The sequence below is a fragment of the Cavia porcellus genome, unplaced genomic scaffold, assembly GCF_034190915.1.
Source record: "Cavia porcellus strain 051 isolate PalLab524CR breed Dunkin Hartley unplaced genomic scaffold, mCavPor4.1 scaffold_4, whole genome shotgun sequence".
In the NCBI taxonomy this organism is placed as follows: Eukaryota; Metazoa; Chordata; class Mammalia; order Rodentia; family Caviidae; genus Cavia; species Cavia porcellus.
In genome coordinates this window covers 68,930,130-68,955,936 of record NW_026947487.1, presented here as the reverse complement: position 1 = coordinate 68,955,936, position 25,807 = coordinate 68,930,130, and the positions used below count along the sequence as shown (strand labels likewise).

General features: G+C 40.9%; 1 protein-coding gene across 4 annotated transcripts in view; it reads left to right on the top strand.

The window, feature by feature from the left end:
- Shroom3 (shroom family member 3) overlaps positions 1-25,807 on the top strand; it is a 315,135-nt gene that overhangs the window by 169,224 nt on the left and 120,104 nt on the right. Inside the window, exon 1 of one of the 4 annotated variants that reach the window (XM_003477656.5) lies at positions 21,043-25,800. The exons of the other annotated variants lie outside the window; for them this stretch is intronic. Within the exon in view, the coding sequence (XP_003477704.4) occupies positions 25,643-25,800 (158 nt within the window). The 5' untranslated portion in view covers positions 21,043-25,642. Of the gene's footprint in view, positions 1-21,042; positions 25,801-25,807 lie in introns of those variants that run through there. 4 annotated transcript variants of the gene reach the window in all.

The following is a 25,807-nucleotide window of genomic DNA, read 5'->3' as shown; positions in this document are numbered from 1 at the left end:
AATATTGGAATGTGTTACTCCTACAACTCTCTTTGCTTCTCACCAGCGTGCTGCAAGTTCACTGTCCTGAAACTTGGTTTTGTTATCTGGAAAATGGGCGTAAAAATCTCTGCCTGCAGTTAGTGGGAGTTTATTTATATTGTGAGACAGGGTTTTACTAAGTTGCCTACTGCCTCGGGTCCAAGACTGCTATGATTACAGATATGTGCCACCACACCATCTTGGGAATATGGTTACAGTACATGCATAGTATATTAAACTACATACATAGCATTATACTAGGTAGCTGGCAGGAGCTCAGTAAGTGCTGTATGAACATACAGGTAGTGGTGCTGCTATGTTAAATTCTACCATGACTCTGACACAAGCGGCAGAGATCTGTTCCCAAAGCGGTTTCCCAAGCCTCACCATCAAAATCTGCAAAAGTGCTGAGAAAACTGTCAAGCAACTGTCATCCCCCCCCCCCCCCCGCATGAAAACATCAGTTGCGACATCTCATCTTATCCATTTGTTTCATGGAATGAAAATTTGATGCAACGCATGTTTTGTGGTCTTTTTGAGTTTAGGAGGTGAACAGGCCAAACTGGAAATAAACAAAGCAGGAGTCTTAAGCAAGAGGGGAGAGAGCATTCCCTCCCACTCCCTGAGGAATTTAAGACCAGTAAGTTATTCTCTAATGAGCACACAACAAGAGCATTGCATCTTCTCTTAATTAGTTTGACAGATATTCATTTAAATTTGAAAAGATTCCCAGGCTTGGGATAGCAAAGGAAAGACCCCAATTGAATTCCTTTGCGTCTTAATTCTGTTTTTGTTGTGTTGGCTCCAGGGAATGTCAGTATCTGAAGATAAACAAAGCCCAGGTCTTCACTGGGGACCTCCACATTTTTTCTCTATTTATAACCATCACCACCTTATTACTGAGTTTGCAGTATGTGTGAAGTTTAACACAAAGCACCAGGTTCTGCAAGATCATACTTGGGACTGGGTTCTGAGAGGAGTGGATTTTTTTTCTCATTCCTGTATAGGATAATTTCCAGGCAGACCTAAAAAGCCTGCTTTCAGCTACCTGTCAGTTCCTATGTCACTGCTTGGTCATCAGTGACATGAGTTAGGAACTCAAGTTGAAGAATTCGCTAAGAATTGTTTTTACCCTCAGTCTTTAAATACATGATGATTAGGGCTGGGGATTTAGCTCAGCGGCATAAGCGCCTGCCTTGCAAGCAGGCAGTCATCAGTTCAATGCCCGGTACCGATAAAAAGGAAAAAGAGGAAAAAAAAAAAATACATGATGATTACTGGGTTACCACTGGTCCTCTGTGATCCATGGAAATGAGTTACTGGGAGACCACTGATAGTCCCAGATCTGTCCAGCCTGGATAGAACTGGCATTTGTCTGTGCTAAACTATGGCAATGATGGTGATGCCTGCCTCGTGCTGTCATGTGCTTGTCCCTGGCCTCAGGCTGCTCACCCCATGCAGTGCCCTCTTAGGGAGCCTTCAAGGGCTGATACCCCATGTTGGCTGCATGGCCTGGGGAGAGTCCTTTCCTCCTCCACACACAGAAGAGTCCCCTGGGGGCTAGCTGTGAAATGGAGCACAGAGCTACTGTCGGAAGATGTCTAGACATGGAAGGCTTGGGAGAGGGCATTGCCTCATCTGCCAAATCAAACACTGAGCTTTCTCATTAGGTCAGTCTGTGCTGCTCCAAGCCTGTCCCCTCCCACTGCCATCCTTCTTATGGCCCTGGTGCAGGGTTCTTTTATTCTTCCCACTCATCTTGATAAAACCAGAGGAAAGGGGTTTGGTATTTTAGTTCTGAGAAGAAGGAGGAGGAGGAGGAGGAGGAGGAGGAGGAGGAGGAGGAGGAGGAGGAGGAGGAGGAGGAGGAGGAAGAGGAGGAGGTGGTGGTGGTGGTAGAGGGGGAGGGGGAGGGAGAAGAGGGAGGGGAGGGGGAGAGGAGGAGGAGGGAAAAAAAAAGAAGCTTGATCAGTATCACCTGGTCATTAGGTTCTGTCCTCTGGGACCCTCATCTGATTTATTGGATGAAGATGTTGTAGTGAGGCACAGTGCCAGTCAGGCCTACAGTGGGGGACTACTGCTGTATTATACAGTGGAATAACCATGTGCAACTTAATTCACCTCTTGGAGGACCCATTTCCTCTTGGTAAAGCAGGAATAATGGCATGAGGATCAAGTGAGTTAATATTAAAGTACTGAGTGGATGAAATTCAGAGATAGAGCACTTGCCTCACATGCGCGAATCTTACTTCACCCCTAGCACTACAAATGAATAAACAAAGTCTCTCACACTATCACCAAGGAAAGCAGTCATTCCCCAATCTTTGATCCTTGGCAAGTAACATGCCTTGGGAACTTGTTAGAAATGCAAATTCTCTGGGTCTAAATGTAAAACTCAGGGGTATAGGAGAAAATATTTGTAAATCATATGTCTGATAAGAGAATATCTAGAATCCAAAAAGAACTCTTAGCATTCAATGGAAACAAAACTCCTTTTTTTGTTGTTTGGTTTGTTTTTTGAGACAGGGTCTCACTATGTAGCCCAGGCTGGCGTTGAACTCATTATGTCGCCCAGGCTGGCCTCAAACTTGCAGCGATCCTCCTGCCTCTGCCTCCGGAGTACTGGGATTTCAGGAGTCTGCCACCATCCCTGGTCAAAACTCCATTTTAGGGGAAAAAAAAGAGCTCTAACGGATATAACAGCAAGTGTGTTTAGGGGTGTTAAATAGCTGACTATATTAATGTTTTTGAATCATTGAACACAGCTTTTTGCAGTCTCTCTGTTTGAATGTCCACTTTGTATTCTTTGATACTGTGATTTGAGCAACTATTTCCAAGATGATAATATGTAATCTATTAACAGGTGGTTTCTTACTGTTATGTTTTTTTTTTTTTTTTTTTTGTAGTTCTGTATTACGTGTACCCTTACATCGCTTTGTTTTGTTTTGTGTTTTTCTCTTTTTCCTCTTAAATAAAATTTAAAAAAAGAAGAAAAAAAAAAAGCTCCATTTTAAAAAATGGACAAGCCAGGTGTGGTGGTGCCTGTAATCCTATCACTCCAGAGGCTGAGGCAAGAGGATCCACAAGTGTTCAAGGCCAGCTTGAATTATGTAATGAAGCCATGCCTCAAAAAACAACAATACAATTTAAATAGCAACAATAAAAATAAACCAAAAGCCCAAATGTTTAATGACTCCCTTTACGTGAAGCACTCAAAGTAGTGAAATCCATGGAGACAGAAAATAGACAGCAGTTGCCAGGAGTGAGGGAATAGGGAAATGGAGAATTACTGTTTAAAATGAACCAAGTAGATGGATTTTCTACAATGTGAACATACTTATAGCTTTAGAACTACACTCTTTAAGATAGCTGGGCAGGTAGCTCACTGGCCTGTAGCTCAGTCTGTAGCATATTAAAAAAAAAGTTGGTAAATCTCATGTGTATTTTATCACAATTTAAGACACTCCAGGGTAGGACCCAGCAATCTGGGTTTTAACAATCTCTTCGCGTAGTTCTGATGTTTGCTCAAGTTTGAGAAACAATGTAGTAACCATTGAGTCAGTAGCAACAGACAGGATTTCTGGAAGCACATTCAGCCTATGAAACCACATCATCATTTTTCTAGCTTCTTAGTACCTTGGAGTCCATATAAAACATTCCAGGGTCTGTTTCTGAGCATGTCTTCCGATTACACAGAACAGCCAGTAATACGAGCTTTTACTTTCAATGGCCCATCAGAATAGAGCAGATGAGGCTCTGTGCCCACGGCCACACAGTTTACTTCCTACCACCATGCAGTCTAGGATTCTCAGGGGCTTGCAGAGCTGCAAACTCTTTCTGGAATTAACAATGGAAGAGTTAGCATTCATTTATGTTGTTTCAGTAAATGCTAACCAATCTGGGTTTGATTGATTGATTGATTAATTGATTGATTTTATTAATTTAGGTAATAGGAACCAAATTCATGACCTCGTGCTTGCTAGTCAGATGCTGTGCCACAAAGCTATATCCCTGGCTCCCAATCTGGGTTTTAACAAGGGGAAACATCCTATTTCCCCTTCAATTTAAGTTTCCAACTTGTTGCAGGCAGCTCTTGCCATTTGGGACCATTTTGCTATATTTTTATTTAGTTTGAGGAGAGTGAAGGGTGAGGGCCTTGAAGAATTCCCAAGTCAAGAAGGAAGAAGCATTTTCTGTAGCAGTTGACAGGGCTGTGTCTTTCTTTGCAGACTGCACTGGGGCTGTAACCTCAAGGGCATGCTGCTCAATCACCAGCTGTCAAACCAAAGTGATCAAGCTAGTACCTGGCTCCCTGTACCACAGGGCCAGAACCCAAGATCGTAACTGTGTTGTGTGGCTCTGTGGCCACTGGCAGCCACCCTCACACCAGAAAGTGTTTATTTTTTATCCTTGTTGAGTGATATGCTGTCAAGGTATGAGATAAATGTCGTCATTTTGTGGAGAGGTTTTATTTGTTTAGCAAAACCACAGCTGTTCACTTTTTTGATAACTTTGAATAGCTAAGAGGTGGCAGTAGTTTCCGAATGCAGTGTTTAGTCATCTTTAAAATACTGGCTTTTTTTTTTCTCACTTGAAGATAAAGATATCAAACATCAAAGATAGAAGACACACACAGACAGAGATAAGTGTGTCTCCTCATTTTATACCATCTACTTTATGTATTTCCTAAATAGCCACAGACCCTGCTGCACTTCTGTGGCTCTTGTTTTGTCTCTCCTGTAAGTGTGTTCTTTCCAGCACCGTGATCTCCTGGGAAGCTGTCCATAACTCTTCACTTTTGCTTCTGTACCTCAGCCTGGTATGAGCACTCCTGCAGAGCAACCCTAGGGTGGCTCCTCTCCAAAACATGTCTTCAACTCTGCTGCCTGAAAGACCCAGAGGCAGTGGTGCTCAGGGGCTCCCTGAGATGCGCCTTGATAGTGGGCAAGCTTGCCAGTCCCATCTGAAAAGGGTCTAGCGTGGGGTCCTGGTAGTTGGTGATTTGGTGTACTGCTTCTGTCCAAGTTCAGTAGCTCTTGTGTTGTCGAAATGAGAAACTGTTAGGACTTTTAACAACCTTAACCTGCTAGTTTTCCTGTTGTGGGTATAGTGGAGAAAGGACTTGACTTAAGAATTATAGGTGATTTTCCCCTCATTTAAAAAAGTTGTGGTAAAATATGCATAACATAGAATCGACCATATTAATCTTTTTTTTTTTTTTTTGCAGTGGGAGAGGGTACCAGGGATTGAACTCATGACCTCACACCTGCTAGGCAGGCATTTACATAGCTGAGCTAAATCTTTGGCCCATTTTAATCATTTTGAAGATACAATGTAGTAGCGTTAAGTGCACTCACATTATTGCATAATATTGCTCTACTATTTGTCTCTAGATCTTTTTGTTTTGTCTTGGTTTTTGAGACAGAGTCTCCCTTTGTAGTTCAGGCTGGACTTGAATTCACTGTGTAGCCCATGCTGGCTTTGAACTTGTGATCCTATTGCCTCAGCCTCCCTACTGCTGGGATTACAGGTGTGCACCACCTCTAGATCTTTATGGTGATTTTTTTCAAGGTCACTTTTTGTCTCAGTTTCCCAGCTCCAGTTGACTTTGTCCCCCACTTACACACGCACACGCACACGCACACGCACACGCACACAGGCATGGTGGTGGGGGGAGAGTTTAGTCTGTGCTTCTGAAGAGTAGGAGGAATTTTTTTTTCCAGACCTTGATGGATTGGTCTCAGTAGAATTCCAGTGATCTTGTCTTTTGGGTATTTCTTTGGGGAATGATGGATTTTTTCTTTTTTTTCCTTAGAGTGATTACAGAGGTGAAGGGGCAGAGGGGAGACAGTTCTTTATTGAATCAATTTAGCAAAGGAGAGAAAGTGGCAGTAACATTAAGTCATTGCTGGAAATATGTTCTGGGTGCCGGTGGAGCATGCTGGCATTCTAAACTAATGAAGACTTTCAGTTTTTGCTTAGTTTATCTTCTGGCTTTACTTTAGAGCAAGATTCTTGGTGTTTTTGTTTGTTCTCTAGTGATAAGAGTCCAAGGTCACAGTGCTCTGTTTACCTAGCATGCACAGAGCATGCCGGGAACTCTCTGGGATAGGCACTAAGGTCTCAGCTGTGCCTCACTGAGGGAGCTTGCCTGTCTGCTTCACTCAACTTCTAGTTTCTTTGGGAAACTTGAGGAATTACCACCTTCTTCCCTCAGTGTCTGCACCAGTGACCGTGGAAGCCTGTTTGGACAACACAGGCTGAAACTCGTGTCGAATAAGGTAGACTTTGCTTCTCAGAGTAGTCTGGAACAATATTTGCACTTTTTCTAGGAGAGACTTAAGTCAGGCACAGTCCTTACTGATCCAAATACCCTGCCTTCTTCTGCCCCCATATTGTCACAAACCTCAAAGGTTTCTATTTCTCTATTCTAAATCCTCTCCAGAGGAATTATGGCATCTTTGTTTAAGAAGTACAATTTTCTCTTCTAGATATGGCAGTAATATTACATCAGAAGGAAATATATGTTACACATATATATTATACACACACACACATATATAATATTAGGTATAGAATTAGTTTGTTTAGCAAAAAAAAAAATATAAAGCTCATAATATAGAAACTATATGTAAAATTTTGTAGGGACAATCTGAAGACCTAATAATGTGTTAGCCAGTGGTGACTTTAATTTCCTTTAAATTGCTTATCAGTCCCAAAGCTCAATACTATGAGATGCTAAGAAGCTCTTAAGGGAAATAGTGTCAAGTTTAAACGTGTTTGCTTTTGACTAGAGCATTAGTGGTCTTCACATTTTAAACCAATTGCTATTATCATTAAGAATAGCTTTCTATACAAAAAGTTGGAATAATAATGTATTAGCTTTCTATCACTATAACAATACACCTGAGATAACTTATAAAGAAAAAGAGTCTCATCTGTTTCATAAGCACCTTCTTCTCTTTGATAAAAAGGCTTTCAGGTAGTTGTTGGAATATACTACAGATGGATGGATTGACATGGAAGCTGGAAAATCAAATAGGACTTTGGTGGACATCACTCAATCAGACCTGAACTCCATATCTTAACTTTCTTGGCTCTTCTTGTTATAATGTTGATGGTAAAGAAGAAAGGTTCTGGGTCAAAGTAAAAGGTGTATGAGGGAGGTTATTTTTAGCCATACTGTGTACCTAACCTTACTACTAAGGAATTAGGATCAAGAACAATGTGATATCACTAGTGTCCAGCAAATCACTAAGTTATATCAGCATGGAACTCAAGGCCAATCCCAGTATTGTGCAGACAGGAAACAGTTAACAGCCTTGGACCAAATGTCTACAGATTTATAAGCTTGCATGGTTACAACACCAAGGAAAAAACACGAAAGAAATTTGCTAGATACAAAATCCAAATGGCACATTTTTCCAGAACATTATAGGCACAAAATGGAAGATTTATGTCCTACGTAGGCAGGCAGCTGCTTCTCAATTCTGGCAGGTTATTGTTCTGAAGAAGTATAGATTTAGCATGGCCAGAAATCTGGATTTTTTTGAAAATGAACCCAAATAATAAAATGCATAGATTCAAAGCATTTTGTGGTCCTGCATAGTGCAAGCCAACTCAAAGAAGCCTGGCTGTCAGATTGTTTGCTAATGCTGTCCAAGATTTAGATAAGTCCATGGATGAGTTGTGTCTTGAGTAAGGGTAGAACTGTGAGTGGGTCAGTATGCTTTTCTGCAAATGGCCTCTGTCATTCCCTGTTCTCCCTTATCAGAAAGTTGAGCTCAGCTCTGTGTCACACCTAGATACCAGGCTGCCCTCTGAGATCAGTTGACCTTATCATGGTGCAAAGGAGGAAGCTGGCTGAAAATCAATACTCGGTATGCAGGGAAACTATGAACACCACAGACCACAGAAAGGTCAAGCACATTTGAAGACATGCCCAGACTCTTGATGTTAGAAACTGACATTTTTCTTCTTTTGAAACTAACGTTTTTTTCACCTTTCCTAAGAGTAATTTTCTTTGTATGTATTGCTAATAACACCTTCTACTGAAAATAGAGTTAGTGGACTTGAATCCATGCTTTCAAGTCTCGATGTACAGTGTGGCCGTTAATGTTGACTGATTTGTCCTCTCCCAGGGCCTGGATGGGAAGATGCCTGACAGGAACACTGGCGAGTTTCAGTCTTGATTTGAGGTGAATGATCTATAGCAGTTAATGCCATGACATAGTATGTTCCAAGGAGCTGCTAGAGGAATGTGACTTTGAGCCTTTCCTCGTTTATCATGATGTTTATACATCCTGTTTGAAGGTGAAGTAAACCATCTTGCTGCTGAGCAGCTGTTTTGCAGCTATAAACTTTAGAAGCTTGAGGCGATGATTGGAGCTATGCCAAGTGGGAAGGTATACATGATGGAGAATCTCCTGGGATGGGAATGATTCTGGGGTCCCAGTTCTGAAAGAGAGAAGCACCTCTCTTTCAGATAATCACTGTTCCCATTGGATGAGGTTGCTCTGCACTGCACAGAGGTGTTTCACATTCATATTCACTGGAGTTTGGAGCAGGTAATAGGGTGGAAGAACAGTATGGTCCCTGAGTTTTAGATATGTGTATGAAATGTTGAATGGGGACTGGGGCTGCACGTGGTGGTAGAGCATGTACTTAGCACTCTGAAGTGCCAGGTTCCATTCCTGGCACCACAGAAGGTGAACTAAAATAGAATAATAAAATGAAATGAAATGAGATGAAAGGTTATGTGGTGCATCAGGTAAGTCAGAGCTATTGCTTCCTGGCAGCTCTTGCTGAGTTCACTCTCATGCTGCGTGGTCATCACATCCAGGCACATTTTTCATGGCAGCGAAGATTCAGAGGGCTTGTTTTGACTCTTACTTCCTGAGAAGAGCATTTTGTGAAGTGGGATGAAAGCACACATGGAGAAGGAAGAGAAGCTAATGGGAGGCAGAAGTCAGGCTTGACATTAGGAAAAATTTCATGCTGCTTAGATTGTTGGAAAATAGAAGAGGTTTTGGATCAGGGTCAAACAATACATTGGTAGAAAATATTCTAAAAATTTCAAGTTCATATGGGTCATATGGAGCTTATGTGGGATGAAGTTCCTGTTTTTTTATCTAACCTGAGATTCTATGATTCTAATAATGTGGTTTGGAATACTTCTGTTTGTGGTACTAGAGATAAACCCAGGCTTTTGCACTGACCTATGTCACCACCCCTTTTTTATTTTTTATTCCAAGAAAAAGTCTCATTAAGTGCCTCTTTGTTCACTCTAATAACTTCTAAATTATTTGTGGCTTCTCAGCTTTCTTCGTCTCAAAGGGTGAAGACATGAGGCAGCCCCTTACCACAGAAAAAAGGCCTGAAAAGCTTCTTTCAGTGGGATTTTTCCTTTTTTTTTTTTTGTTTCCATCTTTAAGAGCTTTTTTTTTTTTTTTTTTTTTTTGTACTAGGAATTGAACTTAGGGCCTTGCACTTGCCAGCCATGTGCTTATGCACTGAGCTATATCCCCAGCTTTAAGAGCTTCTTATTACCGAGTATTTCAAACAAACAAACAAGGGAAAACAGCCTTCCTTCATTCTGGGAAGTTCCAGCCCTGCAGAGGGCCTCTCCTCAGGCCAGCACCAGGCAGAGGAAGCTGAGAACACCTTGGACTATTCCAGACACTGAGCTGCTTGGGGACACCCAACTGACCTTTTTCACAGCTTCCTTCAGATAAATTGAACTAACTTTTGCTGATGAAGAGAAAACACAAGCAATATGCATTATTTCATATATTTTCCTAAGCCACCATCTTTGCACCAAAGCAAACTTGGAATATTGAGCTGTGGAGGACATTTATTATATATTTAGTTAGTTATTTTTCTTTTCTTTTTTCTTTTTATTTTGAAGATAATAAAACCAAACAAAATAAAACAGAATACAGCCAATCAAAACAAAACAGTGTAAGTGATATAGGACTTCAAAACAAGATAATAGAAAGTCAGCAGTGGCTAACATAATGCCTCTTGGTATCTTCAAAGTAGCTTCCTATACCACCAGGCATAGTGAAATTAAACAAAACAAAACAATAAAATCAATCAAAACAAAACAATGAAAGCAATACAGGGCTTCAAAACAAGATGACAGGAAATCAACAATGGTTACCATAATATATCTTGTTATTTTCAAAATAGTTGCCCATACCACCAGATACAATAAAATCAAACAAAATAATAAGATCAAACAAAACAGAACAATGAAAATGATACAGGGCTTCAAAATTAAATTAATAGGAAATTAACAATGACTCCCACCTTTTCTTTTGCTTTCACAATATCCATTGTACATTTTGAATCCCACTAACTCCTTCAGTTTTTTATATTAGGGAGATAACATGCTGTTCATCCATGTGAATCTGAACCACTTCACCCATAAGCATGATCTCAAGTTGCATCCATTTAGCTATGAGAGCCTTATGATTATCCTTCTTTATATCTACCATATCTTTATTATCCATTCTGTGGTGGTGGGCAAGTTACCCCTGCTTTTTTCTGAGTTCTTATTTGCATGGAGCATTGTTTTCTGTCCTTTGACTTTCAGTCTTTGAATTTCCTTTTAAGTTAAATGTGTTTCCTGTATACAGCCTATCACTGGATTTTATTTCTTGATCCACTCTGCCTGCATTTCTTTTTATTGGCTAATTGAAGCCATAACATGAATGGTTATGGTCAACATGCTCTGGCTTGTCCCTGCCTTGCTGTTTTCCTGATGTTTGTTCTCCACTTTTCACCTCTGTTCAACTGCCTGCCTTGCTTGGCTGTCCTCTTCTGCCATTGTTCCTGGAACTATGGTCATTTTTTAAAAAATTTTATTTAAAAGGAAAAAGAGAAAAAACAAAACAAAGCGCTGTTAAGGGTACAAGTAATACAGAACTACAAAAAAAAAAAAAGTAAGAAATCACCAGTTAATAGATTACACATTATCATCTCAGAGATAGTTGCTCAAGTCACAGTACCAAAGCATACAAAGTGAACATTCAAACAGAGAGACTGCAAACAGTTGTGTTCAATGATCCAACCAAAAACATTAATATGGTCAGCTATTTAACATCCCTAAACACACTTGCAGTTGTATCCTTTAGTGCACTTTTTTTCCTTCTCTTTTTTACAACAAAATTTACACATTTTGGGTTTTATTACTCCTTAGTTCTTACTACTTTTTTTTTTTGGAAGAGAATAAAGTCAAATATGGCAAAACAAAGCTGTCAGTCAAAACCAAGGATAGACAGAGTACATGATGTAAAAACAGAGTACAAGGTTATCAACAATGGTTACCATAATGACTATGGCCATTTTTATCTCTCCTTCAGTGTTCTTTGTGGGGTTGGTTTGGTGGTCATAGATTCCTTCAGTTGTTCTTTGTCATGGAAGTATCTTGTTTTTCCATTAATTTTGAAAGATAGTTTTGCAGAGTATCAATCTTGGTTGGAAATTGGTTTCTTTCAGGATTTGAAACACTTCACTTCAAACTCTTTTTGACCTGATGGTTTGTATTGAGAAGTTTACTATAATTCTGATAGGTTTTCCTTTATAGGTCATCTGTTTCTTTTCTCTTATATTCCATTCTTGTGTTGAATTTCTGGGATCTTGATTATTATATGTCTGAGTATAAATTTATTTTGGTTATAGCTAGTGGGAGTTTTGTAGGCCTCACTTATCTGTGTGTCAGGTCCTTTTCCTATGATTGGGAAGTTTTCTACTGCTTCTGTAAGTAGTCTTTTTATGTCATTTGTGTTGACCCCTACTTTTTTGCTGACAACTGTCAGTCTTAAATTATTGTTCTGTGTGTCATCTTACTGATTTCTTTTTATTTTAAAGAGGTCTTTCCTTTCATGATTGCTAGTTGCTATCTTGTCTTAAAGGTTTGAGAGTCTATCTTCAGTTTCTTTTAAGCAGGTTTGCCAACTTTCAATGGAGTTTTAAATTCCCTGCTATCTCTTTGAATGTTTCATGTGTTCCAATTCTTCTCCACATATGCTTGTTCAGGATTTCCTTCATTGTCCTATGCTCGTTTTTTTTTTTAAATCTTTATCTTCTTTAAATATGCTCAATAACCCTTTTATTATGTTTGTCATTTCTTCTTTTACCTAAGACATTATTTCTGATCTGATTTCTTTTACAGCCTCATAAAGTAATTTCTTTACTTCAGTTGCTATCCTTTCAGAAATTTCATGTATTCAGCTTTCAATATCTTCTATGTCTGTGTCTCCTGGATTTGTTCTGTGTGGGCTGGAGGTCTGAGATTGCCTTTTGGTCTTTTATCTTGACATTTTACTGGTTTGCTCCAGACAAGCTGGTTGTGGGATCTCAGGTGCTTCCCTTATTGGCTATCTGTCTCCATTGTAGGGGATTGGGCCAGGCACTTGGGTTTCTCTTAGCCTAGGTTCTCAAGGAGGCAGTTTTTACTTTATTTTAGAGAGAGACAGAGACAGAGAGAGGAGGGGAGGGAGAGAGAGAACAATAAAACAAAGATGCAGAATTTAAAAAACAAGATAATAGGAAATTGACAATGGTTAGTATATTGCCTATTGTTATCATCAAAGTCATTACTCAGATGACATTTATTGTTTATACAGCAGTCTGAGTGAAGCTTGATTTTTCTTTTTCTCATTCTTTGGTTTTCCTTTTATCTCAGCTGGGATGTGGGATCCAGTTGCATGAAGAATACAATTCCAGTGTTTTCTTTAGGTCTAATGTAATTTAAATTTCTCTTCTTGATAATGTATTTAATTTCAGGCAATTGAATGAGTAGATTGATGCATTCTTATTGAGACACTCCTATAGAAAATTATGTTTTTATTTTCTAGGCACTTCTTTATGAATTTGCATTTTAAAGGATAGCTGCATTGGAAAGAGCTCATCTGTTATGATACTGGCTTGTGGGACTCTAGTTCATGCTCTCACTCCTACCTTCTGTTGCTGGAGCCAAATCTTTACTTGAATGTCAACAAAATGGCATCTCTCAGCAAGGGAACATTCCTGGTTCCTGAGGTAGGGACTGAAGCCAGGCACTTGAGCTTTGTTTTCATTTGAACTAGTGCTTTTATTGTAAATATTTAACCATTCACTGTAGAATTCCTACTAAAGTTCCTGTTTGGTTTCCAGTTAATTTTAGTTTCACCAGGCAGGTAAATGTTCTCTCACTTTTCAAGAACTGTCTTTAAGCAGCATTGATTATATTGGAAGTTTGGTTTGAGAAGGAACCAAAAAATAGGATCTAGAAGACATGTTTTCTCATGGATTGAGGAAAGTATTCCAAGAGAACAAAGAATAACAGATATAAGGGTGACTCATAATGGTGACATGAATATTTTTACTGTTCCATGTACTGTGGTTACTTAAGTGGCTGGTAGTGACGGGTAAAGGACATTTCCCCCTCAGTTGACGGTTCTGAGAGTCAAGTGGAAGGACACTAGCTACTTACTGGAAAGGGGCCCAGTGATCTTATCTCTGTCAGGAAAACAACTCCTCCTGCTTTCCTTTAACCTCTAAGGTGTTTGGGTTTCTGAAAGACCATTTCTGGCTGGAATTTGCTCTCAGAAAGAAACTAAGAATGCATTAGGTAGAAGAGTTTGATTTATAGCTCACCTCTGTTTATACTCTTTTAGTGAAATGTTTGTTTATTTCAGGAGAAAGAGCTCCTTATAACACATATGTTATGCTTTTGACTTCACTGGAGGCGTTTTGTCATCAGGAAATGTATTTTGGTGCTGTCTTCCTCTTTCCCCTACTTCCTTCCTTCTTCCCCTATACCCTGAACCTCTCACTGTCCTGAGGCTGTGGGACACAAGGCAAGAAGCCTATGGAGGACAGTTTTTGAGCTGAGGGATCAGTACATACCTTTAAGAATGTCTGATGGCCTTGAATGACTTTTTTTTTTTTTTTTTTGTCTTTTTCCTTTTTTATCGGTACCAGGGATCGAACTCACGCCCGCCTGCTTGCAAGGCAGGTGCTTATGCCACTGAGCTAAATCCCCAGCCCCGAATGACTTTTAAGGTCAAAGACCATAAGTGTTAGTCAAATTGGAAACATTGCCATGTAAAGCCAGTCTCTCTACCTGATTACTTCACAGCTTATAGTCTGACTTGAGCTAACAAGATAATTGCTGCCCAGGGCTTAAGGAAAGAACATTCTATATTTTTCTCATCCACACAAGTATTTCCTTTAAGAAAGGTGCTGTTTTAAAACGTGTTATTCATTAGAGAATTCCTAAATAAAACTCTGTTTTCATTAAATGACAATTGTGCTACGAACTATTTTCCTTTGAGATTATTGTTCCTTAAAATCTTTTTCTGTCTCCTTATTTAGCTTTGGTTTTGCAGGAAACACTAAAGTGTTCTTCAGCAGTGTGAGGTGAGAATGTGGAACTGAAAGAATACTCTTGGAACTGGAAATTAGAGATCTGGGGAGGGGGAGCAGATATATTTCTCTCGCATTCTGATCTGCAATAATTGAAGATTCTGCATTTTCTTTCTAGGATATTCTCTGGAGAAAGTTTAGGTAAAGTTCTAAGAAAAACTGATACTCTTGCTTTTAACTTTCAGCATGCTAAGATTTGTAATTAATGTGCCCAGATTTTGACTTTAGCTCATTTTAGTTTTTCTAAGCAAGCAGCTTTCAATTATCTATTTATAATGGAGAGAAATTGCCATTCTCAAGAGTTTATCCATTCTTTTGGGTACCATCAAGTATAAAAGGGTGGCCCATTACTTTTAACATGAATAAAATGATCATAAAACCTTCACATGTTCCTTTACATCTCATTAAAATGCCACAGTGAGAAACGACTGCAGGCACACTCTGCATTCAGGCATTTCAGCCTGCTGCATTCATGTTCCCTTGTCCCTGGCCACCGGTCTGTGACACTGTCTTGTGCTTGCTGATAGAGGTTTTCTTTGGCTGCTGCGACTGCCCCTGGTCTAGTGGCTTTGACACTGAAGCACTGTTGTCTGCAAAAGACAGTGTATTATAGCTCTGGTCTGCTCAGCTGTCTGCCTAGCTCCCTTCCCTTCATTCTTGGGAAGCTTCTGGGTTTCCCGGGAGATGAAGCATAAGCAACATTTGCTCCAGCCTCCATCATTACAGGAGGCCTTGGGTCCTGTTTTGTTGTTCAGGTTCCCAAGGGTGGGTGGGGGCATGAGAATTCCCAGCAGGGCAACCACCACTACACATTAGACCTGGTGCCATTCGACTCTTCTGTTATATTTTTCTAAAGAGTGATCATCATGGGCTGCATTTCAGAAGCCAAACAGAAATTACTCAAAACTGTCCACAGTGACTCAGTATGTCAACATCTGAACTAATATGAAGTAAGTGTTTGTGTCACAGATTTCAGGGCTACCCAAATCTCTTTTGAATTTAGTAACATGGAAAACTGGAAATGTTGTTTGAATTAAAGCCAGATAAAACTTGCTAGATTTGCAGAAATCTTTTATGTGACCTGAAATGAATTTTAATACTCTTCTGAATTAGATAAGAGCATATGATTTATAATTTTTGCCTATGATTTATTCCTTCATCGATCTTGGTGTGATACTGTTATCACATCATTATTGGAATTGAAAAGATGTCCTATTGTATAAGGAAAGTACAAATATAGTGAGACCCCTAATTCTATATAGTGCTCTGGGAATGCAGTTCCTGTATTAGATGAGATGACCAGTCAGGTGTCTGTGTCCTTAGGAAGCCAAACCAGTATCTGAATAACAGTGCAGTATGGAGTTTTCAGCTCCATTGCTCTCAAAGAAAATTCCAATAGATGCTATTGAACTTGCTTTAAAATTTCCTGATAGGAAACCACAAGCCTTAGATCTTTTGTTTTAAAACTTTTTTTTTTACCTAACCCCAAATAGCTAGCTACTTGGTTTTATATAGATAGGTCAGAATAAAATACAAGAGAATATTTTTCTTGTTTAGGGGCATAAGACATATCTGTCCATTTTCAGCAGCAATATCTAATCTCCTTTCCCCATCTTTTTTTTTTTTTTTTTAATACTGGGAATTGAACTCAGGACTTGTGCTTGCCAGGCAGGTGCTCATTGTGTTGAGCAATATCTCCAGCCCCTCTCTCTATCTTTCCTTTCTTGAATTACTTAAAGCCCTTACTGCTCCACATCTGGTAAAGGTAAGGGTCAAGATCAATGCACAGTATGTGAGCTGGCTTTCTAGCTTTGGCCCTGACCATAGCTTCCTGCCTTCCTTTCCTTCACACTCTGGTCTCTCAGGCCACTTTCAGTTCTTGGGCAGACCCTGCCTTCTCCTGCCCTGGCTGGGATACATGGCCTTGTCTAATGGGAGCACACACATTCCCTTCCCTAGAGCCTGCTGAGTGTTCCTGTAACATCTCTCTGCTTACTCCTCTATCTAACCACATCATACAGTAAGCATATCTTTCTCTCCTTTAGATTGTAACTTGAAAACATTTCCTTATCTTTGCACACTTTAGAGCCTCACACAGTGCCAAGCACACAGTAGGTATGCAGCAAAAATTTGTTGAAGGCTCAGTTGAGTCTAGTTGTCATTTAGCTTGCTTTACATGAAGAAAAATCCCCTGACCTTTGAGTTCATTGATGAAGGACGCAGAACAGAGGGGCAGAATGCACCCTGGTGTGTTTCATAATTCTGCAAGACTCGGCACCTAATGGGGTGGAGGCAGAGATGTCATTGTATAGATTTCAAATAGAGGCACAATTTTATGTAAGCAGTACGTGGGAGGCTGGGGCAGGAGGATTTGAGTTCTGGGTTACCTGGGTGACATAGTGAGTTCAAGGCCAACTTGGACTACATAGCAAGATCCTCTCTCTCTTTCCCAAAAGAGGAAATTAATTGCTGAGATTAAGAAATATAACCTTAGTTCAGCTTAGTAGAGTTACCTAATGTAGCTGCTGTTTATTTAGTCAGCTCCATGCATTTTGATTTTATTTGCTTCATTTCTGAATCGTGTCAACACCCTGATGGGCAAGTGATATTGTTGTTGTCCCTCTTTACAGAGGGAGGAATCGAAGTTCAAGGAAGTGAAACATCTTGACCAAGATCACTAATAATTATGGGATTTGATGCTTCAGCTGTTTAACTAAAAGCTCATGTTCTCAACAGCCTAGTTTTCATTTGTGGTAAAATCTCCATTGTTTTCTCAGCCTTTAGATGTTTGTGGCTATCATTTTAGAGTACTGTCCCTTGTGTATACCACCATGACAGTGCAGCTGATGGGCTATCACTGCTCACCACTCTTGGAGTTTGAACCACAGAGCCATTTGCAGAATCATGGAAAATCCTATTCTTTCCCTTCCTTTCCCTTCTTTTCCCTTCCCTTCCTTTCCCTTCCCTTCCTTTCCCTTCCCTTCCCTTCCCTTCCCTTCCCTTCCCTTCCCTTCTCTTCCCTTCCCTTCCCTTCCCTTCCCTTTTCTTCTCTTTCCATTCCATTCCATTCCATTCCATTCCATTCCATTTTTTTGAGGCAGAGTCTTGCTCTTTAGTCCAGGCTGGCCTTGATCTCATGTATCAGTCTAGTCCCAAACTCATGACCTTTTTGCTTCAACCTCCCTGGTTCTGGGGTTATAGGCATGTACCACCAGGCACAAAAAGAACTATGGGATTTTTAATTGAAGCAGTTGTGAATCTTTCCAGAAAGCCTAGATAATGAGGAAGTGCTGAGGTAATGTGTCTGCAAAGTGAATGCAGATAGACAGCAGCAGTTCAAGTCAAAGGGGTAAGAGGCAGGTGGGGAGAAGTGAATCATAAGAAGACCTGCAGGCCATAGGAAGGACTGTCTGGTCTCTGAGTGCAGTGAGGAAGTATTGCAAGCAGAGAATTGTATAATTTATTTATGTTTTGGGAGAATCACTTTGGCTATGAAAAGACTAAAAAAGGCAAGGGTGAGGATGTTGTAACAATAATGGAAGAGAGAGATGGTGGTGACTTGGGTGTAGATCATAGCAGTAGAGATAGTGAAATGCCCTTGGGTCTGGCTTTAATTTGAAGACTGAAGCAATGATATCTTCTGGAAGATTAAATGTGAGACCAGAGGAAAAGAGAAGTTCAGAATTTAGGCTTGAGTACCAAGAGGATAGAATCGCCATCAACCAAGATGGAGAAGATGACAAGTTGAACAGGTAGATGAGTTTTAAGCTTTTGAAATTGGATTTAACTATGTTCATGAGGCAGTTTAATATATAAATCTCATATTTAGGAGTAGGAACTACACTGGGGATGTGAATTATGGAGCATATATAGTTATCATGAAGTGATAACTGTGGTTCGACTGGAAATCACCAACCCCTGGAAGTCTCATCCAGTTTCAGCTAATTCTGTGGTACCAGCTGGCCCTACCTTCTATTGTCTTTTAACTATAATAGGGCAGCCCTAATCTAATCAATAGCACCAACAAGCTTAATTATTTTGTATTTATTGGATTCAACATGTTTCCATATCATGCACACTTAGAGCTAGAGGTCATCTGCTGAAAGGGCCTTGTTTTACAGATAAAGGAGCTAGGCCCAGAGAATTTAATTGACTTACCCCAATCTACACTGAATGGTTATATATAGCACACAGCAGATCTGCCTTTAATTCAGTACTCTTTGGTGCACTTTCTGGAGTGCGTGAGTTTCATTAGATGAAACAGGAAAGCAACACCGGAGAGGTACAGTCAAAGATTATTTTTGCCATCAGGTATTTTCTTCAAAGCAAATATTCAGGTAAGAGAGCTGTCTTGTGTACTGTCTTTGGCATTTTCATCCCTCCTTGTAGAAAGCCACAGGTGATAACTTAACATATTTACTCTGAGGAAGTGTTCTATGGAGCCTTCTGTGTTCCTCAGGCCAGGTTTTGATAAATCAAGGAGTTGGTATTGGGTTTGAGGAAGCTGAGGCACAGGAAAAACCTTTTCTTTCACCCAGTCACTCATGATAAAATGACACTTTTCTGTTAGACTAGGAAGCTAGAGGAGGAAGGACAAGGAAGACCATGTGGCTGACCTGCCATCAGCCTTTGATCAGGGATTGAAGAAGATACTTTAAAAGGCTGAAAGAACACAGAACTGAACATATATTCCACTTCAATTTTCCCCTTGGTTTCAGTACTTTCTTAGCTACTGGTGAATTGTTTAGATTTGCCATTGAGTTCCTATGGACCATTACATATATGCAAGTTGCAAACTGCTATACTTAGAGATAATATACTCATTCAGTAGACTGCACAGCAGGCATGGGAAATGCAGAGATGAATAAGATAAAAGAGGCACTTGTTTTCATGGGACCTACATTGTCATAGGGGCACACAGAAAATAAATAAATTCATACATGTATACAGATGGTAAGACATGCTATAAAAAAATAGAACAGGGTCATGGAAGAGTGAGTGGATGGGCTTTAGTAAGACAATTCAAAAAAGACAGGTGACTCCAGCCAAAGCCTAAACAATCAGAAGGAGCCAGTCATGAGGAAGTAGAGAACCTTCTTGGCATTGGAGAAAATCAAGAGCAACCCCTTGACATGTGAGAAATATTAGAATGCGGGCGGAAATGAAAGGTGGACAGTGTGACTGAAGCATCATGAATGAAAGGTTGGGGGCTCCTCAGTGTGGAGTCATAGGCCTTGGTGAGAGCTGAATTATATTCTAAATGTAGCATGAGATCCTTGGAGGATTTTAAGCAAGGAAAAACATTGTTGAGTTGATTTCATTGAAGTGACACTGGGTAGTTTGCCTGGGATAGAAGCAGAGAAGATGCCTAAAGGTTGAGAGTTGAGACTACTAGGATCAACTGGTTTACAGATGAGCTGAATAAAAGGATTTAGAGAAATAATAATGGAGACACTGAACAATGGGGATAATAATGAAACCATGAGTGAAAACAGGAAAATGAGAATAGCAAGTCTGCAAGGGAGAGATATAGAGAGGGGTGTTGGTAGCTTAAGGAAGACAGAATCAGGAGTTCTATTTTAGACATGTTATGTTTGATGTACCAGTCAGACATCTGGGAAGGTGACTGTATATAAGGTTTTAGAATCAAAGAGAGAGTTAAAGTGGAGAGTCATAAACATGACAGTAATATTTAAGGTCCAAGACTGGAATTACTCCCCTGAGGACAGTGTCAGTAGGAAAGAGAAAAGATATGAAGACTAAGCTCTGGCACAGGCACAGCAACCCAGAGGGAAGCTGAGTAGGAGGAACAGTGAGTTAGAAGAGGGGGTGTGGTGGTACGGATAGCAAAAGGGACCAACTCCTCAGTTGTGATAAGAGCTGTTGCTTCAGGGTCCCAGGGGAGAAACACAACTTATAACCTCGACCAGGTGGAGAAGTGTGGTCACATGGAGAAGTGCAGCCCCTGGGAGGGATAGGAGTGAGAGATGACAAAATGGGTCAAGTGTGTTATTCACATTGTGGTTCCATTATCATTTTAGCTGGAATTTGGAAGTAAGGTAGGACTACAGGCAGCATTTCTAGAAAGACTGTGATGTCTTAGGCTTTAAAATAGTTAAAACTAATGCACATTCTTAGGAAATACGATCTGTTATGTTTGCTGGGGGCAGGGTCATTTGTGCTGCCCTAACCATGCTTGGACAGTGGTTTCTTAGGGCTGGTTTCTTAGTGGTTTCTTAGCTACTACTATAGCTCTACCCTCAAATAAAACAATAAGTTCTCTCTGTGTGTGTGTGTATGAGTGTTTTGCTGAAAATTAAACCCAAGGTTTTACACTGGGCTATATACCCAGGCCTTAATTTTTTTTCTTTTTAACTTGTGAGAGCTGAGTGTGGTGGCACATACCTGTAATCCCATCACTTTGGAGGCTGAGACAGGAGGAACAGTGAGTTTGAGGCCAGTTCAGGCTACACAGAAGGGGAAGGAGGAGAAAGAGGAAGAGGCTAGTCTGGATTATATAGAAGATCCTGTCTCAGAAAATAAATAAATTTATGTGTGTGTGTGTGTGTGTGTGTGTGTGTGTGTGTGTACATTTTTTGGGGGTGGGAAAGCTTTTTCTGACAGCCATGAATATTGATGATTGATTGGTTGTTTTTATTTTCTTTAAGACTGCCTCTTATTTTGGGTGGAGTCAAACTGAGAATAAAGGGCCTTTCCTGAGGAATAATATACCCAGAAAAGGATCCCTTCTTCTTTATGCCAGAAAAACCTAGCACTCATTGGACTTGGGAATTGTTACCTAGCCTGTATTGTTTGTGTTGTTCTAACCTGAAAATGATAACATAGAATGCAACCAGTGGCACACAGCTTTTTATCGTGGGTGATGCAGCTTTAATTGGTACGCAGAGGGCATGCCTGTGGGATTAGTCCCCAGTACCTTGGCCAATCACATCCCTTTCAGCATTTCTCAATGGTTAGTTTCATCTTGTAATTAAGTAACAATGATCATTTCCTGACAGCTAATGACTGGCTAGAGGAGGTAGAAGCGTCATTAGGTTTATAATTTATCAAACTCTCAGCTCTTCATCTGCAGTGCTACAAAAAGAGAAAGCATCCTCCAACTACAACTTCAAATGAGGAAGGACAATCTCTAAACATGTAGATACGAGTGTTAACTAGCTCTTCAAAAGCTGACTTTATTTCCCAAGTTAAAAAGAAAACTGTATTACTCAGCATGAGCAGGAAATATGTTCATCTGAATGAGAGAGAGAGAGATGTAGCAAGACGTATTACCACGCTTACACATACTATAAACAAAAGTGGACCTGGCAGTCCATGCTTCCCATGAGAACCTTTGTATGGCAATTTTGCACCCTTTCTTCAAGCAGGCTCAACTATCTATGAATTCCAAGAAGTAGCATCCATGTGCTGCCCCATAGATATTTGCTAAGCACCTACTATGTGTCAGGATTATTCTAAATACCGAAAATGAAACTCTATTCTTTCTGAGTTTGTTGTCCAACCTTAATTTCTGCTTCCAAATCTACCCTAGAAGACTGCAATTAGATGTGTTCAGAGAGCCACACTGAAAGCAAGTGGCCCTCTCTGCGGCCTTGTAGTTGTACCACTTCCCCTCCTGTGGCTGTGCCACGGCAGCACCTGCTTCTGCCCCCCTAAGGTTCTCTCAAGGATCAACCCCATTTTGGGGATTACAAGCTTCCCTTTAGAGAGAGAAGGTGAAATCTCTTCTCCTAGGGACCCCACGCTTTTTAATCTTCATTTTGGGACCTGGGTTACAAAAGGAATAGTGGGTTCTCATCCCGTGATGAACACTCATTTCTGTGGCATAATACAGAGACAGCCTGGCCTGTCACTAGGCTTTGGAATTCTACAAATGGATTTAGGCAGTGGTGACTTCAAAGAAAGGAACACTATCTTTTCACAGGTGAGCTCTTGGCTTACCCCAAGGTCACTGTTGGGAAGCCCTCAGAGCTCTTTTCCCTCTGAATTCCTGTGACTTTCCTGAAGCTGGGTCCCCTCAAGTGTTCAAAAAAACTCCTGTGGTGGCTCCGCCAGCACATAGGCCTCTCAGATACGCAGTGCCTTGGGTCATCAGGGCTGGTGAGAGCCAATGCACATCTCCAAAGAAGCTGCTGGCATTTGGCTTCTGCTATCAGATCCATCTTGAGATGTTGTAGGACCTGGTGACTCTTGTGGAACTGTTGGAGACCTTCACAACCAAGAACTGGGGATACTTTCTTCTCATGCTGCCAAATTGAGTCCTCTCAAATGGTTCCAAGAATACTCTGTAGAGGCTGAGTACTTCGCTCTTAACATAGTTTGTAAATGAGCAGAATGTGTAATTGGAAGTGCCTCCTCCCTTACTAAAAGCTTGTTTTCTTTTATGGGAAATCTAAAATTTGAAGACATTCTTCACTACTTTGGTTGAAGCATCATATGACATATATTTGAAGATGCACTCAGCTATTTTAAAATCTTTTGATCACAACACAGAAGTAAGTACCTGTTTAATAAGTACCCCTAGAGCTGAATGAGGTGGCAGAGACCTGTAATCACTTGGGAGGCTAAGGTAGGTGGATCACTGCAAGTTCAAGACCAGCCTGAGCTATATAGTGAGAACCTGTTTCAAAAAACAAAAATAAAAGCAAAAAAAGAAAAATAAGTACCCCAACTATCCCTACTTTTTAATCAAATCCTCAACTACTAGGAACCCAAGAGGAAATAGGTTGGTGATTGTTTGATGGACATTCTGCATGGTCACTTTCACATAAAGTGTAATAGGGTCTCTGAACGCCTTCCTTTTGCCCTAAAACTACTACTGCCATTTATTTAAAATCTCAATTTCTAATGTGCACAGCAGTCCCATCAGCTTATAATTGCCCCCAAAACAATGGTCTTTGAATTAATTCTTTGATGAGAGAAAAGTCATTTTAGGTAATCATGGAGTTTCTACCTAGAGGAAACCATCCCGGTACTTCTGTGAAGAGGTGCGGGACATCCTGGGGGATCAGCCGGTAGCGTGTGAGCCCTGGTCATGGGGATGCAGTTGGCAGCTGCTGTGGTCCCATTGTCCTTCCAGATCTGATGAGAGTGTGCATTTAGGGGATGAGGTCTGGCCTGCTCATGTAGTCAGGAGTGGACCAGTGAGAGAGGAAGAAGGAGTCGGTCAGAAGTGTTACTATGTTTAGAGGAAGGAAAGGACTCTTTAAACAAGGAGATTCTTCTGAATAATGCCATCTCTTTTTCTCTCTCTTTTTTTTCCTGTGTAAAATCCAGTGTATCTTTGATAGGTTTTGGAGGAGCAGCTTGTGCTTGGGTCCTTTGGAGCTAGTAGTTAACTCAGAATCTCAGCTTTGCTAGGCAATGAGAGACTTGCTGAAGGAGAAACAAACTATATTGGTAGCAGATTCTACCTAGAGTGACTAATCTATGTGCTCGAAGGATGACGTCAAGCTTTGGAAGTTGCCAGAATGTCTTTGGTCAAAACTTTTCAGTGGCTCATGTTGGGGAAACACCCTCATCACTAGGCCTAGGGATTAGAGATGGAAGCCCAGACTCAGTCTGGCGGAATCTGAAGCTGGGAGGTTTCCCGGAAAGGGAGTATGTGAGAAATGGAATTCCACGCCTCTCCTCAAGTGGCTTTGCCTCCCGGGCAGGAAGGCAGGTCGGCCAGATGTCATGGCTCTGAATCTGTGCCATGAGTGGTACCTGGACAATTTGGGGGACAGGTTACACAGCCCAATTGGCATTGAGATAGAAAGGGGGGCACTGGACACCAGGAGGACATCTATGGGAGCAGTGAAAGGAGAGCTTGAGCCATACATACTAGGTGAGTCAAAAGAGCTCTGCTTTGGTCATTCTGACTTTATTTATCTATTCATGTATTTATTTTTGAGGCAAGGTCTTTATTTTGTCCAGAGCTCTCAAACTGGTGATCCTCTCATCTCAGACTCCCAAGTGTCTGGGTTACAGTTGGTGCACCATGACACCTGATTTTAAAAATATGCAGCTAATCCAGAAATGAATTGGCTAATGTATATTTACATTTACAAGAGATGTTAGGTTGGCTGCTTGGTTGGTTGGTATTTTTTTCCAGTACATTTCTTACCTTTTTACTTCAATCACAGATGTTAAAATAAAAAAATATTTTAGTCAAAAATCTGCTTTTCAAAGGATCCATTGAAGGTTAGTTTTCTAGTATGCAGTAGGGCCAGGTTGACTTTAAATGGCACGGTCTATCTGTGAAAACTATCCCTCCTCATTTTCTTCCAAATTTGCATCTGCAAAGCTCTACAGTGGCCTTCAAGAACAAGGTGATATAGCTAATTCTTTTTTTTAAAGCAAAATCAAGAGCAAGAAATGATTCTTTCTTGCTTAGAAATAAATGTTCGCTTCTAATCTGCACAGCTTCTTTGCAATCTGACCCTAGGGAATGAGCCCTCCATGAATCAGATCAGGAAAGAGGTTTGTGGCCCGGGATGGTGGTGCACACGTGTAATCCCAGCAATCCAGAGGCTGAGGCAGGAGGATCACTTGGAGTTTGAGACCAGCCTAGCTACACAGTGAGTTCAAGGCCAGCCTGTACTATATAGTGAAACTCCATCTTGAAACAAAGAGAGAGGTTTGTTTACTACTTCTGAATACTAAAGCTTTTGGCAACCATTCAAGTGCCTTGAGCTTTGGGGATGGAGGAACATTTGGTCCTGGACCTGTAGCCCCTGGCATGTGTAGACACTGAAGTGGGCCTTGGGGAAGACAGAATCACCACTGTCCACATATGTTTGGAAGTCAGTGCTGTTTACCTTGGAGATGTCACAGAAACCCCCTGAACTGCTCCCACCTTTGGCTGGCAGTCCTTAGCAGATAGCTGTTTTCAAGGGGACATTATTCTAAAGGACTCCAAAGGAACACTTGCTAGGTCCTTTCCCAGGGACCTATACATGTATATGTGACTGCCTCGCACTTTGCTTCCAGGAAGAATCCTGCTATCACAAAGCCCACCAAAAATGAACTTTTCTCAGTGGAAGAGCGAGTCTCCTGCTGGCCATTTCCCCGGTCCCAGCTTCTTCCCTTTCGTGCCTGCAGCAGGGCCTCTCACTGCAAGTTGATGATGAGGCAGGGTGGCTGGGAGGTGCTGCTACCTGGGGGAGTTCTGTTGTTTTTATAGCCAGTGCCAGCTGAGTGCATGGTGAGTAAGAGCTCTTCCTCTTCCCTCTGGGCTGTGCTCGTCTCCACACCAGTCTCGCTACTGACCGCCTTGGACATGGTGGTGAGCAAGGGTGGCTGCCTGGCTCTGATGTTTCCCAGGTTTGGGACCCAGAACTCAAGAAGACAACGAAATTCGTAAGTG